This window comes from Taudactylus pleione, unplaced genomic scaffold, assembly GCF_031769625.1.
Source record: "Taudactylus pleione unplaced genomic scaffold, aTauple2 ptg000018l, whole genome shotgun sequence".
Taxonomy (NCBI): Eukaryota; Metazoa; Chordata; class Amphibia; order Anura; family Myobatrachidae; genus Taudactylus; species Taudactylus pleione.
In genome coordinates, this window is record NW_028284420.1 from 9038787 (window position 1) to 9054300 (window position 15514).

The 15514-nt window shown below is 44.4% G+C and overlaps 1 protein-coding gene across 1 annotated transcript in view; it reads right to left on the reverse strand.

The window, feature by feature from the left end:
• LOC148540651 (piezo-type mechanosensitive ion channel component 2-like) overlaps positions 1-15514 on the reverse strand; it is a 149597-nt gene that overhangs the window by 111967 nt on the left and 22116 nt on the right. Inside the window, exons 3-4 of the mRNA XM_088442911.1 lie at positions 15000-15162; positions 2525-2735 (exon numbers count right to left, since the gene is read on the reverse strand). Of these exons, the coding sequence (XP_088299037.1) occupies positions 2525-2735; positions 15000-15162 (374 nt within the window). The remainder of the gene's footprint in view (positions 1-2524; positions 2736-14999; positions 15163-15514) is intronic.

The window sequence follows — 15514 nt, forward strand, 5'->3', positions numbered from 1 at the left end:
CACTCCTAACCCTGCAATAACGCTCACCTGGTATCTGAAAATACACAAAGGCAGTTTGAATTTGAAAAAAAAAGAATATTTAAAAACGTTTTTAGTTAAAAAATATATTCAAAGAATAAATCATGATTTTAATTAGATTGATCTGATGCTGCCATCCTAAGATAGCGACAATAGGTCAGGTATTGCAGTTGTGCAAATACATCCGCAATACTTATATTTGGAAATACTGCGTTTGCCCCTGGATCCTGTGCACAGTATTACTCCGTTATAAGCAGTGTGCTCTATCACGGGATTTCGACGCCTATCATTAGTCCTCACACCGGGAATCGGGAAGCCGGCGGTCAGCAATTCGACCGTCTATCACTAGTCACTAGAAATTAACTGTCCGGATTACTTTGAATCCGGACAGCTCCAAACTTGTCAATCAGAGCTGCATCCGAGTCCTGGCTCGAATTTTCCTGCCCGGCACGGATGTCAGATCGAGGCCGAACATCATCCTACCGGCGTTGGATTCTTGTGAGTTTTGAATTCCATATAAGGAGCCACAGCCGGGACTTGGCGCCATTTCACTCCAGTCCAGTCACGCTTCTGCATGCTGCACTCTGCTCTGTGGTGTCCAAGTGTCCATCTCTAAGGGGCTGTGTCCATCTCTAAGGGGCTGTGCTGCTGGGGCTGTGTCCATCTCTAAGGGGATGTGGTGCTGTCACTGTGTCCATCTCTAAGAGGCTGTGGTGCTTCATCTGTAAGGGGCTGTGCTGTCACTGTGTCCATCTCTAAGGGCTGTGCTGTCACTGTGTCCATCTAGGTGGCTGTATTGTCAGGGCCGTAGCTAGGGTAGTGCGGCCGGTGCCATCGCATAGGGCACCCCAGGTCAGGGGGTGCTGATTGGGTCTATCAAATTTCTGTTTATTATCATTTTTGCTTGTAGCTTCCTCTTATTTCATCTCCTGGCCTCTCCTATCTCTTCCCTGGCCCTTTCCCATGAAGCCATGGCCCTTTTTTGGGTGCATTATGTCCAGGGCCGGCTCTAGCGGTGTTCGACCAGTGCGGTCGCACAAGGGCACCACCCGTAGAGGGCGACACCCCTCCCCGCGGGTGGTGAAATTGGGAGGCTGGGTACCCCCACCGCCGCAGCTGACAGGAGAGGGCTGGGGGAAGCCCAGCCAGTGACAGAGTGCTGGGCTTTACCCCCAACCTGACATTATTTGAAGGCATGCCATGCGGGCACACCTCCAAATAACGTCACACAGGGGGCGTGGCATATGGGAATTAGGCCACGCCCCTTCGCTGCGCGCGATCTTAGCGTACGCTCTCTCAGAATCCGGCACAGGTTGCTCATAACCCTGGAGCCGGCCCTGATTATGTCCCTTTGAAAAATGAGGGGGGCGCCAATGCTCCTTCTGGCACAGGGCACCAAAAAGTCTAGTTACGGCTCTGTGTACTCTGTCCATCCAATGGCTGTACTGTGTCCATCCAAAAGCTGTGCCCAGTGCCCTTAGTCTAATTAGTCTAATTCCAACTCAGTGGTGATGCACTGACTATGCAGGCCACGCCCACTGCGTTCCCAGTGTGACTCCATATTTGTCAGAAAAAAATAGTTAAAAAAAAAATGGACGACGAATCAGAACCAGATCTAAATCCAGCAAAAATGGTCCAGCGCACATCTCTACTAGTCACCCACGCTATTATTCCTGTAAGCAACACCACTCCATTTATACCAGTGTGCTCTATTCTAGCCTGCATTATCATTGTGTGCTATAAGCTACCACCTGCATTATCATTGTGTGCTATAAGCTACCACCTGCATTATCATATAAGCTACTACCTGCGTATAGCTCCATACTGTTCACTATCGTGCAGTATTCTATACAGACTGCCTACAATCCTGTGTGCCTATACTACTCTCATACTTCAGCCTGCTATTGTCTGCAGTCACCTGTGTACCGTACCTGTCCCAGCAGTCTACTCTCATTGCAGATTGCACATGCATCTAGTTTGTAATAAATAAACTGGATCCTTCCCTTTTGTGTCGCTGGCACCTCTCCTGCTACTATGCTACTTGTGTACTATGCATTAGTAGTATTGCTACCTCAATCAGTATTATCTTAGTCCCCTTCCTGCTCAGTCAATTCCAGAAGATAGAGACTGACTGTGGAGAAGTGTCACTCATTCACCTATTATTCACACACACACTCCAGTTCTAACCAGACCTGCCCAGTGGCCCTAGCCTGTGTCCAAGACAAATCCCAATCCTGACACAACCAAGTAACATCAGCTCTGTATTATCCATAATAACTCTAACAACTATAAATATATTTGTGATGCCACAATATATTGCAACTGCTTGCTGATAATGATGATGACTTATAGTAAACCAGTTGGACGTAGTTGCATCTCAAGAAGACTCTACATATGTACAGAAATACAATATTGCTATGCCCATTTTGCCAACAACTCTGCATTAGACCCTTACTGAACAGATGCACAAACATAGGGAAGAAGTCCATATGACATACATAAGTACCTGAAAAGCCCAGAAGAATAGTGGCCACAACCTTCCCAGCAGTAGTAAAGAGAGCCTCAAACAAGAGCTTCATTCCAGAGATAAACGTAGTAAACTTCTCAATGAGTTTTGCTCGCGTGTCATTGACATCCTTATCCAGGGTATCCTCATCTATGGAAAAGTCTGTCTCAATCTCACTCTCCTCCTCCGTCTCACTTTCTGTTTCTGATTCCTGTGAAAAATAAAACTAATTAATCAAAAAATAATTATACAGTGGAATTTCCAGTTTATGAAATTAAATAACTATATGGAAGAATATCCAAGATGCAGCATCCGATCACCATCTCAACCATTTAGGTAAGTCTAAGCTTACTCAGACTGGGCGACATAACTCCTCTGCTGGGTCCAGGAAATCTGCGTTAGAAGACGCAGACCCTTGCCTCCGCACTCCCACAAAATGGCGGAGACACTCCTCCAATTTGGGGAATGGTCCCTGCGCCGCCCATGAACGCCCTCAAATGGTCGCAGCATATCAATCAGGCTGCGGCGTCTAGGGCACTGCAACCGGCATTGCAGCACATGTGCACTCTGGCCCCAGCGCATTCGCAGTCCCCAAAACATTGGTCAATTGAGACTGACAGGAGACTGCGTACAACTCTGTAGTATCAGGCCTTATATACACAACTACTCTCTGATTATGTATGCTTTACAGTACATGTATGCTATCTGCATCATATCATCTAAGCTTTTATGTTTTGCTTATGGTTTGAAGTAACGACTCACATGTTAAATATTTTTTTTTTTATTCAAAATATATATTAAATGCATTTAAACAACTTAATTTGTCTGCAACATTATTCTAAATATATTATAATTACAGCTACTCAGATCTGCAGCTCAGTTTGACAGCTATACATAAAAGTAGTTTTAGTGCTGTACTGTCATCTTGTGGAGAGGTGTAAACATTAATGACAAAATTATTTTTCTTATTCTTTTATTTAAATGGCACCACTAAATGTCCATAGCACTGTACACGGAAAAATGACAATGATGCACAAACATTTTGATTAATAGAAAATTAATATAAAGTTTAAAGAATATTTTCAAACAAAAACTTAAAGCAAGGATACAATATAAATGACAGCGGTTTCCACTTGGTGACAGCAATAAATGTGCTATAATGCTATAATTGTTCTATTGAGTCACTCCAATGAATATTAATAATCTCTTTGCATGATACAAATGGTGAATTTTAGCATACAGCTCATGCACAGATACCAATTTATGCATTTTTGCGTATCTCCTTCCAATCGGTCAGATCTTGGCCAGACCTGTCTTTCCATGAAATTAGTGTTTTGGGGTGACAAGTGATTGGCGACAATAGGATCACAGGGAACTGTTTTGTTTTGTGTGTGTCATGGGCATGGAGCTAGAGGTCTGTGCTATTTACTATTCTGAGTTGTGCATGCGTAGCAGGGAAGCCCGTTTCTGATGGATCTCTTGCACATAGCATTGGGCCTGGTGCAAGTGCTGATACTAATGATGACTGTTGCGGCTGTGGACGGAAAAACAGTGGGTTCCCACTTGAAGCCACACGGATCCTAAACTTAGCCCTACAGAAACTCAAATTAGTTACTTTGTACCGACTCTGCCCCTTAATCATAACTATTACCCAATACTAGCTTGAAAGTGTATAATAAGTTACTTGAAATGAAACAGTTCGGGGAGCAATATCACAGATGATAAAAATGAAAGTGGGCCTTGACAATAAAAATAGCACTAATCCTCTGATGAAATTGAGTTTAACACAAAGAAACGGGTCAGTAATTGACAAAAGCACATTTCATGCGTGTCCCCACATTACTGAAGATCTTTAATCACCTTGGTCTAATGGTAATATTAGAACAACTATTCAAAGGCACGGTGTACAATTAAACATTGTGCTCGGTGCACCAGATTCATTTGGAGCCTAGGAAATAGATCAGTGATCTAAAGAAAATTAACATAAGTCTGACACCAGACAAATTTCACTAATTACAATACGGTACTGTGCATTACAGTGCCATTTTAGGTGTCCTACATTTAATATATAATGTCTTGGATTGGATATGTCACTGGAACACTATTGACGTATGGTGTCTGGCAGGGCTATTTTTCTAGGAAAAAAGGTTCAGGCGCTGTGGGTGGAGCTACTAGGGGTAGAGCTATAGAAAAACAATTTTATATATAGTTTATACCTATATATATTATATATACACATATATATATATATATATATATATAGTATTTAGAAACGAAGGCACTTAAAAAAGGGCCTTTAAAATAAAACTGATCTTATGGAAAATACATTTTGGGCCAGGAATTTAATTAATTAATTTTTCAAGAACTGAGTTCCTGCTTATTACTGCTGAAAAATAGCACTGGTATCCGGTAAGTCTACTCACACATTGGTATTCATCTATTTCAACTTGGTTGGGACTTTCCTTTCTATCTATGTACATGCTTTAGCATGCAAGCGCAGTACTGCAACTGCTTATTTTCTATAGGACATATCATAGTGTTAACACCATCACACTGCTTATACTATGGGAATATACTTTTCTAAAATATTGTATTGCAATATTATGATTTTTATTTTTTACACATAAATGGAATATTTTTATATTAATTATATTAAGTCCCATCAATGGTCTTCCCAAATATTTATTTTATTCAATAATTATTTAATTTTTTAGGATTTTTTTAAATTAATAATAGTCAATTTACAGCACTGTCATTTGTTCTGGTTGTTTTAAAGAAAAACTCCACTGAAAAGTTTTATTTTACTTAATACAACAAAGCCCCTCTCCCTCATACCCACAGGAGTTTAAGTGTCTGTGATCCCTGTACTTCCACGTTATACTCACCCCTGCTGTTACTGGTTTCCAATAAGTTCTCAAATAATCAATGTGAGGAGACAAGGGAAAAGGACTTCTAGGACTTGCCTGCATGTTGAAAAGAGTTATGACCCAGTTCTGTGTTCTTAAATTGAAACCCTCAGTCTGCATGTCTCATACAGGAAGTTTGCCAGCAGCAGACAGCAAAGGTGTGTTCCTGTTACAAAACCCTCCTCCTTCCTCTCTGCAAAGACTGACACCTGAGCCCACCAATGAGGGAGAGAGAGGGAAGTAGGGTGGTGCAGCAAGAGGAATTGTGGGATAGTGTGTGTGTAGAGTGTGACTCTGAAGGTTGGGGTGTTGTCCCCTCTCAGTGTCTTAAGATATATAACAGCTCTGTGTGCCCCGTTACAGCTGGCCAGGTAGGGAAGAGATATATAGCAGCTCTGTGTTCCCTGTTACAGCTGGCCAGGTAGGGAAGAGATATACAGCAGCTGGAAAAGACTTTGCTGAACTCTGAGTGGACTGTAATGATATAACCCTGCTTACTGTTTGCTGAATTTCTGTGTCTCCATGAATAAAGTTCATCATTCCTTCATTATAACCTGCTCCACTGTGTGATCCCTGAACCCCAGGATACCCAGGACACCCGGTATCCTCACATTTGGCGGCAGCGGTGGGACGTCACACAGTTCCTGCAGTAATTCCAGGGGAGTGAGTAGAAGCCACGCTAATACCAGAGAATATCAGCATGGAGAGTCAGTCAGCAGTTGCAACCGGCGGCCAAATTGAAAACGTCATGAGAGAGCAGGAGAAGTTTTACCGGACAGCCCGGAAACCGCACCTGCAAGGATTTTGCAGGATGAAGGGAATTGCTTATAATGGGACTGACACCCGGGAGATTCTGGTACTACGGTTGTTGGAGTGGGATCGTGCACACCCAGAGGATCCCGACCACCTGAGTGATGATGAAGAAGGACCGACAGGCAGTGGAAGCACTTCCAGTCGGTTACCCGAGTCAACCACCGCTACTCCCGCCCTACTACAGAGCTGGCTGGGGGCGCTAGGTGAAAGTGCAACTACACAAGAGAGAGCTGGAGTGATCCAAGCAATATTAGGGGTACAAATCCCTACTAGCAGCGGAACTGTGCTGTCGCCCAGAGGGGCTGAACAAGAGAAGCGGCGCTTGGGATTTAAGGATGTTCCCACATTTCGAGAGAATGAAACTGACATTGACACTCACCTGCAGATCTTTGAGAATCTCATGGGAGTGCACGGGATAGAGCCAGCTGAATGGCCCAAGTACTTGGGGCCAAGTCTCACCGGTAGGGCTTTGGAAGCCTACAGGGCTCTAACTTCCCAGGAATGTGGAATCTACACCTGCATAAAGAAGGCATTGCTGGCTAAGTTTCAGATCACTGCAGAATCTTATCGTCTCAAATTCAGGACACTGAGCAAAAGTGGGACTGCTTCCTACCAAGAGTTTGCCAGTCAGCTACGGCAAGCTTGTGGAAAATGGCTCGAGGGTAGACAGGCCTCTACCGTGGAGCAGATCATCAACCTAATTGTGGCAGAACAACTAATGATTAAGATGGCACCAGAGATACGGGAGTGGGTCGCAGACCGGAAGCCCAGCACGCCTGAACAAGCTGCAGAATGGGCTGATGAATATATAGCTAACCGTCCCCAATGGAGAGTCTTCAGTGCAACAGGTGGTACAAGAACCCCACGAGCGGAGAAGCTCCCTGACAGAGAACCACGCATAAATGATAGTAGTAAAGGAGGCCCTATCAAAAACATTTCTTATCAACCACCCAGATTCAAAGTGGCTAACCCAGAACCTCGGAAGTGCTACCGCTGCAATCAACCAGGACACTTGTTGAGGGACTGTCCACGCACGCGAGGGCCATTCCCTGGGGCTAGACCGGCCCCAGTCTCTGTGGTATGTTACCCCATGGAGGATTATTGCGAGGAGGTCATCCATTCAGATGCGACCGAGATGATGGATGGGGTGTATATTGTAGACCTGGTTCTGGGGGAGGAGCAGGCAACTCCTCAGAATATGCAGGGGCACTTACAGCCTGTGTTGGTAGAGGACCAGCGGGTACAGGGCCTACGAGATTCTGGGGCCTCACTCACATTGATTGAGCCAGACCTGATTCCCACCTCCCGGGTGATTCCTGGACAGTATGTACGAATTGCCACCGCCGGGGGACAACAGACCGATATCCCCGTCGCCAAGATACATCTCGACTGGGGAGCTGATCAAGGAATCGTGGAGGTCGGAGTACTCAAGGGGCTACCAGCCAAGGTCATCCTCGGGAATGATCTGGGACAGGGACTGGTGACACGCTTCGTTCAAGTGGTGACCCGGAGCCAAACCCAAAGAGCAGTGACCCAGGTGACAGATTCAGAACAGAACCAACCTACCCCGACCACAATGGTGAGTGATTCCAGTTTCTTGTCCAGTACTTCAGAGTTAGACTTGGGGGAGGTGGACCGGAGCGAGTTTCGACAGGCCCAACGGACAGACCCTTCCCTAAGTAAATTAAGGAGCACAGCCGACCTGGGGTTGGAAACAGCTGATGGGAGCAAGATAGTTTGGGAAGAGGAATTGCTGTACCGAGTGGTCGTTCTTCAGTCTGGACAGGAAACAGTAATGCCTACTAAACAGTTGGTGGTACCTACACCGTACAGAGCACAATTACTAGCCCTTGCTCATGACATTCCAGCGGCCGGGCATTTTGGCACCCGTAAAACACTGGCACGATTGTTGCGGAATTTCTTCTGGCCACGAATCTCTAGAGACGTTAAGCAGTATCGAGACACCTGCAATACCTGCCAAAGGCTCGGGAAGCCCCAGCGAAAAGCTCCTCTGCACCCATTACCTATTATAGGGGAGCCCTTTGCCCGTGTTGCCATAGACCTAATTGGACCATTAGCTATTCCCAGTCATACGGGAAAGAAGTACATCCTAACACTGGTGGACTTTGCTACACGCTATCCTGAGGCTGTGGCCCTATCATCTATTGACACAGAACACGTTGCGCAAGCATTAACAGACATATTCAGTCGGCTTGGATACCCACAGGAAGTCATCACAGATCAAGGGCCCCAATTCCAAGGTGAACTAATGCAAACCCTGTGGGAAAAGTGGGGGGTTCGACCTCTTCGGACCACCTCTTACCATCCACAGACCAACGGACTCTGTGAACGTTTCAATGGAACGCTAAAAAGACTTCTACAAGCTTACGTGCTGTCCGAGGGGAGGGACTGGGAGAGAGCCCTTCAACAGCTTCTCTTCGCTTATCGGGAAGTCCCACAGGCGTCTACTGGATATTCCCCATTTGAACTTTTGTACGGCCGGAAAGTGCGGGGGCCTCTAGACCTGGTCAAAGAGAGCTGGGAGGGAACTTTCCAAGAACACCAGCAGCCCATTTTACAATATGTAGAGAATATGCGGAACCGCATGAGAAGATTGCTACAGTTAACCCAAGAGCATCTCAGGGAATCACAAGAGAGACAAAAGGAATGGTATGACGCCCATGCTCAAGACCGAGAGTTGCATCCAGGGCAAAAAGTAATGGTGCTTATCCCAGTGCGAAGAAACAAACTGCAGGCTATGTGGGAAGGACCGTATACCGTGGTAAGGCGCACCGGGCCGGTCAATTACGTGATTGCCCTGGATAAGGGAGGGAAGTACCTACGCACCTTCCATATAAATCGAATTAAGGCCTATCGTGATCGTCAAGTAGTAACAATGGCGGTATGTTGTCCTCCAATGGAGGCACCAGAAACTGATCCATTGCTTGACCTTTTGGGAGCTGCTAAAGAGAAGAAAGGAGTGGAATCAGTCCAGGTGGGACAACAGTTGAATGCAGCCCAGCAGCAAGAGATGTGGAGGATCTTAGAGGCTGAACAGGCCCAGTTTTCTTGTCTACCTGGTCGAACTCATCTGACCGCCCACCATGTGGACACTGGGAGTGCTAGGCCCATCCGACAAGTCGCTTACCGGATGACTCCAGGTGTTATGAGGCAGGTAAAGGCTGAGATCGAGGAGATGCTAGCTTTGGGGGTCATAGTGCCATCTAAAAGCCCATGGGCTGCTGGGGTTGTGTTGGTTCCCAAGAAAGATGGGACCACACGGTTTTGTGTGGACTATCGCAAATTGAACGAAGTCACCACCACTGATGCTTACCCTATGCCCCGTGTTGATGAGCTACTGGATCGGATTGGAGGGGCTGAGTTTGTCTCAACATTGGATTTGAGCAAAGGCTACTGGCAAATCCCACTTACCAAAGAGGCCCAGGAGCGTTCTGCCTTCATCACACCGGAAGGACTCTTTGAGTGGACTACAATGCCTTTCGGGATGAAGAACGCCCCTGCCACATTCCAGCGAATGGTTAATGACCTCTTGGAGGGGTGTCAAGACTTTTCCCAAGCCTACTTAGATGACATTGCCATCTTCAGCCATACCTGGGAGGAGCATTTAATTCAGGTGACAGAAGTGCTGAAGAGGATTAGACAGGCTGGACTCACCATACGCCCAGATAAGTGTCAAATGGGGATGGCTGAGGTTCAGTACCTAGGACATCGGGTCGGAGGAGGTGCTATCAGACCTGATCCGGCAAAGGTGGAGGCTATTTCCAATTGGCCCCAACCTGTCAACCAAAAACAAGTGCGGGCGTTCCTTGGAGTCGCTGGCTATTACAGGAAATTTATACCACATTACAGCACCGTGGCCAAGGCTCTGACAGACTTGACCAAAAAGAGATATGCTCGGAATATTGAATGGACTGTTGAATGTGAGCAAGCTTTCAACACCTTAAAAGACTTGCTGACTCGAGCCCCAGTGTTGGCTGCCCCTGACTACAACAGAAAGTTTATTGTGCAGACAGACGCATCAGGGTGTGGACTTGGGGCAGTGTTGAGTCAAGTGGGAGCAGATGGTAGGGAACATCCAATTGTGTATCTATCCCGTAAACTAGCTGACCGAGAGATAGCCTACGCCACTATTGAAAAAGAATGTCTAGCCATAGTCTGGGCCTTAAAGAAGCTACAACCATATCTTTATGGGAAAGAATTTACTGTTGTCACTGACCATAACCCGTTGTATTGGCTAAACAGAACCTCGGGGGAAAATGGGAGGTTGTTGAGGTGGAGTCTGGCGTTACAAAGTTTCAACTTTTCCATTTCTCACAAAAAGGGACGAGAACATCACAATGCTGACGGGCTATCCAGATGTGAGTAAACAAATATCAAGCTTCGCAGACCCTCGGGCCGAGTCGACAGTCAGGACTCCAACATTGGGACCATGTCTGTCTCCTCGATTTAAGAAGGGGGAGGTATGTGAGGAGACAAGGGAAAAGGACTTCTAGGACTTGCCTGCATGTTGAAAAGAGTTATGACCCAGTTCTGTGTTCTTAAATTGAAACCCTCAGTCTGCATGTCTCATACAGGAAGTTTGCCAGCAGCAGACAGCAAAGGTGTGTTCCTGTTACAAAACCCTCCTCCTTCCTCTCTGCAAAGACTGACACCTGAGCCCACCAATGAGGGAGAGAGAGGGAAGTAGGGTGGTGCAGCAAGAGGAATTGTGGGATAGTGTGTGTGTAGAGTGTGACTCTGAAGGTTGGGGTGTTGTCCCCTCTCAGTGTCTTAAGATATATAACAGCTCTGTGTGCCCCGTTACAGCTGGCCAGGTAGGGAAGAGATATATAGCAGCTCTGTGTTCCCTGTTACAGCTGGCCAGGTAGGGAAGAGATATACAGCAGCTGGAAAAGACTTTGCTGAACTCTGAGTGGACTGTAATGATATAACCCTGCTTACTGTTTGCTGAATTTCTGTGTCTCCATGAATAAAGTTCATCATTCCTTCATTATAACCTGCTCCACTGTGTGATCCCTGAACCCCAGGATACCCAGGACACCCGGTATCCTCACAATCAATACCCTGAAGACCTCTAAATGAATATAGCAAGCAGTTTATGTGCTCCAAGAACTGGACACAGAGTTGAACTAGGGGTCACTTTCTAAAAAAAAATGGGGAGACACCAAAATAAAAAATAAAAAATCAAGTTGTGGAGTTGTGGGCATAGCCCAATACAATTATTAGAATTATGTAAACTATCAGCTGCCATATGCTGTGATAGATGCAACAAAATTCCCATGATGCTCCTCTCCTGAGAAAGAGTTTGACAGAGTACATTGGATTGGGGTTGCCCTCTATCTCCCTTAATATTTGTCCTTACAATGGAACACTTAGTTAACTTATCAGTATTAGAAACAATGCAAAGATCTCAGGGTTGATAATCCGAGAAAGACTTTTGTTACGAATCTGGTTTCGGCACTCCGCAAGCTAAAGATTGTTCAAGGTACTGAACATTACACTCTCTCAGAAACTCATGGCAAATTAGCTAAAACATTGCCTTCCTAATTGCAACACTACCTCGTCAGTGACTTAGGGGTCTATTTACTAAGCCTTGGATGGAGATAAAGTGAATGGAGATCACGTACCAGCCAATCAGCTCCTAACTGCCATGTCACAGGCTGTGTTTGAAAAATGACAGTTAGGAGCTGGTTGGTTGGTACTTTATCTCCGTCCACTTTATCTCCATCCAAAGCTTAGTAAATAGACCCCTTAGGAACTATGGGCCTGATTCAGAGTTATACGCTATACCGATGTTTTCGCAGTTGAGTCTAAGTTAAACTGCACATGGGCCAATGTACATTATGAACTGAGGATCATATAAGGTTGAGGTTACCAAAAGTTAAAAAAGGGCAGACTAGATGGGCCAAGTGGTTCTTATCTGTCGTCAAATTCTATGTTTCTATGTAATCCCTGTCAGCGACTTTTTACTCGTAGTGTAATTGACAGGCCGGGAGCATATGTAGGAGAAAAGACAAAGGGATAATCATGTCAGCACACAAGCAGTACTCAGTAAGAGCCCCGTATTTATATTTTAATTAATAAAGTTACATTTGTTTCGGGGGTGCTGCCACTGACAAGAAGGTAAAAATTACCCAGAACAATATATAAAATAGAGGTTTTGTCTATTGTGCGGTGCACAATAGCCAAAACCTTCTCTATCTTATATTTTAGCATTTGTAGGAGGTAGCAGCAAAGAACGCAGGTGTGTCGTGATCGTTTAGGGGGCGTGTCACATCCTGTTTCTGTGTTCCTGTATGAAAAACAAAATGTCTCCAGCGTCTCAGTACACGCAGCCATTCTGCAAAACCATAGGGCTACTCAGAAGACTGATAATCAAAGGATCTGCAACCGATGCTACGTCAGATGCTTGGATATGCAAAGCCGCAGGTGAGTATCTCAATATATTCCTTGGCGTCTGTGACATTTGTATATTTTCACACATTCACTGTGTACACAGACGCAGCGGCGGTGGCATTAGCGTACAATTCTAAATCCGGCCTTATAATCCTGAATGATCCAGCTAAGTTATTTACTCCTAACTATAGACCTCAAAGTCATTGAGTAAGGTCTTGCTAAATTAGATCTGTCCCATTTTCCTGGAGGTAATTGTTTATTCTACCAATAAGGATAACCTGAAATGTTTGCTTATATATTTAAAACAGTTCCCTTTCCCCTTACTTGCAAATTTAATTAATATATCTTTACAAAATTATTTTGGCTAACACGCTTCCTGGTTTGATCATCACTGTCACAATAATTTTTAGGAATGATGGTTTCTGAACTACAGTTCCAGCTAATGTTTATGCTACCTAAAACAGGGGAGCAGAGTCTAATGCAACAGTGGTTTTCACCAGGGATGGTGGTGATCGCAAGGCTATACTTACTAAGCGGTCACATCATTTGAATGAGTAGACTCTCCACTTTCAAAATTATTGAAAGCCAGATAGGGGGAGATCTTCCCCCCATCCTGGGACTATTTCTGCAGTGTAGAGTGTTAATGTGCCCCCATCTCTGTAGGTACTAGGATGGTGAAGAAAGGGAACTTTGGTGTGTGTGTCCCCTTCCACTTGCTGTGGGTTTTTTGTTTTAACAATGGACTCATGAGGGTAAGGTAATTGAATCGAGCCCCAGGTCTGAGATCTTTTAAACAGACTACAGAACTCACAAGTGACTTAATAATATATGCAAGACTGTATCTAGGGGTTTGGGTGTTTTTGGCAAAGTATTGTATCTAAAAGTCTAGGCGACTCTGGCAACTCAGCTGTGTTGCAACGTCATGAAGTTATACACTGCATTTCTGGGCCACAACGTCATGGAGGCTGCATGATGAAGCCCAGAGCCAGGATGTCGTAGCAAAAGGCAAGGCTGGGGTAATTTTTGGAGAGCCTTCCATGGGTCTGGGCAGCCACAGGCACCTTACGGGCTAAAACTTGTTGGTGCTACAGTCTAATGGCCAAACAGTAGATACACCCTGGAATATAGGTTCACCTTTAAAGAAACATTAACTAAAAACTCAAAATGCTCATAGACTCTCTTATGACTACTGCAATTTGTCTTAAATAGTCCAGCAGGACAGATCTTCTTCTCTACCAGCTCTGCATTATCTACATCACTCTGCAAATCCCCACACTGGCTACTCATTTCCACCCGAATCTTCAAATTACTCTTAACTACAAAGACCTTGGCATTGGCAACATGATCACTTCATATGTGGTGCTGCCCTCTTATGGGATTTTCTACACAACCACAATTTTAAAGGTCCCTAACTGACACAAAATAAGAGGGATGCCATTGTTTGGGGGAATAATTATTTTCTTGTGAAAGAATTGAAAATCGTACTTTACATTTATTGTACAACAACAAAAGCCAGTTGTGCACATTACAATAAATACACCCTCTATATTTGGTTGCTATCAAGCAAATTGGAAAAACTGTAGCATGTGTGACCCCTAAACAATCATTTAGCATGATCAATATCTGAACTTTGAATGTTCACCCTAAACCTGACATCTCTCCTTATCCCAATTACAAACAGCTAATCAATTTAGAAATACAGAATAAAATTATTAACACTTTATAGGCTAAGTTTATGTTAAACACACACTGTTTCTTGATTCATCACACACATCCTTGGGGTGTTGTGTCTCTTTGATTTTACTATATTACACTATGGTGTGTTTTTGTTTAATTTTTTATATTGTGGACCATCTCACTGGAGCAATTTGGACACTCATCCATATGAACTTTTGTGACAATTCAGAGTGCAAGTGAGGCTGTTTTTTTCTTTGTATTTCCATTTATATGTTGTTGACTTTTTATCAGCCTGTGCAGCTTTGAAGTGAAGCGCCATAGATTTGTACGTTCCTTGTTGCTGTAAGTTTATGTTCAATCCTAAATATACTGATTTTAAATTGTCTGCAGAGTGTGTACTGAAGGTTGCGTTCAAATGTTGGACACACAAAGGTCTATCCTGGTGCTTGGCCTAAGTGAGAGATTCAACTTATATGGTCACACATGTAGGTGGACAAAAGTATGAGAGACAAAGTATGAAACACATCTATCTTAAAAACGAGACAGTGGTCATCTTTCAACCAACATGCCCAATAATGAATTTTGGGTTCACACATGCCGAGATATTAGGTGAAAATGGGCTTGTGGAAGGGAGGGGTTGGTTCAGGTGGTTGCAGACTCACCTCATCCTCCTCTTCCTCCTCATTGCTTACACGAACACTGATTTTGGGGCCTCCTGATCTTACTAGCTTCTTACAGGTTCTTCGAATAAAAAGCCCAGTGAAAAACATCCCAATGTCGGAGGCCAGCAGACGAACAATGTTCCAGGCATCTACATCGCTGAATCTAGATATGTGAGAAAAAAAAAAGGGCAATTGGTATAACACACAGAGCTTTTACCTCCAACGTTTAGTTCATCCTTGAATATAGAGGAATCCAGGATTTGGCCAACTATTTTTGCTCTTTCATAAATTATTCAAGGGTAGGAAGGAAACAATATCTAAAAGGAAACTACTGTATTTGGTTTATGAACAAAAATGTGGAAGAATGAGAGGTTGAAATGAAACCATTCTGATCAGCTTTTCATGCCAGGAAGAGACTAACCTGTTCTATCTAAATAAAATTTTAATTATGTGTATTCATTTGTACATTTGTCTGCTAACGTGTCATTTCCCAATAGCTGTGAGTTGGCCACAAA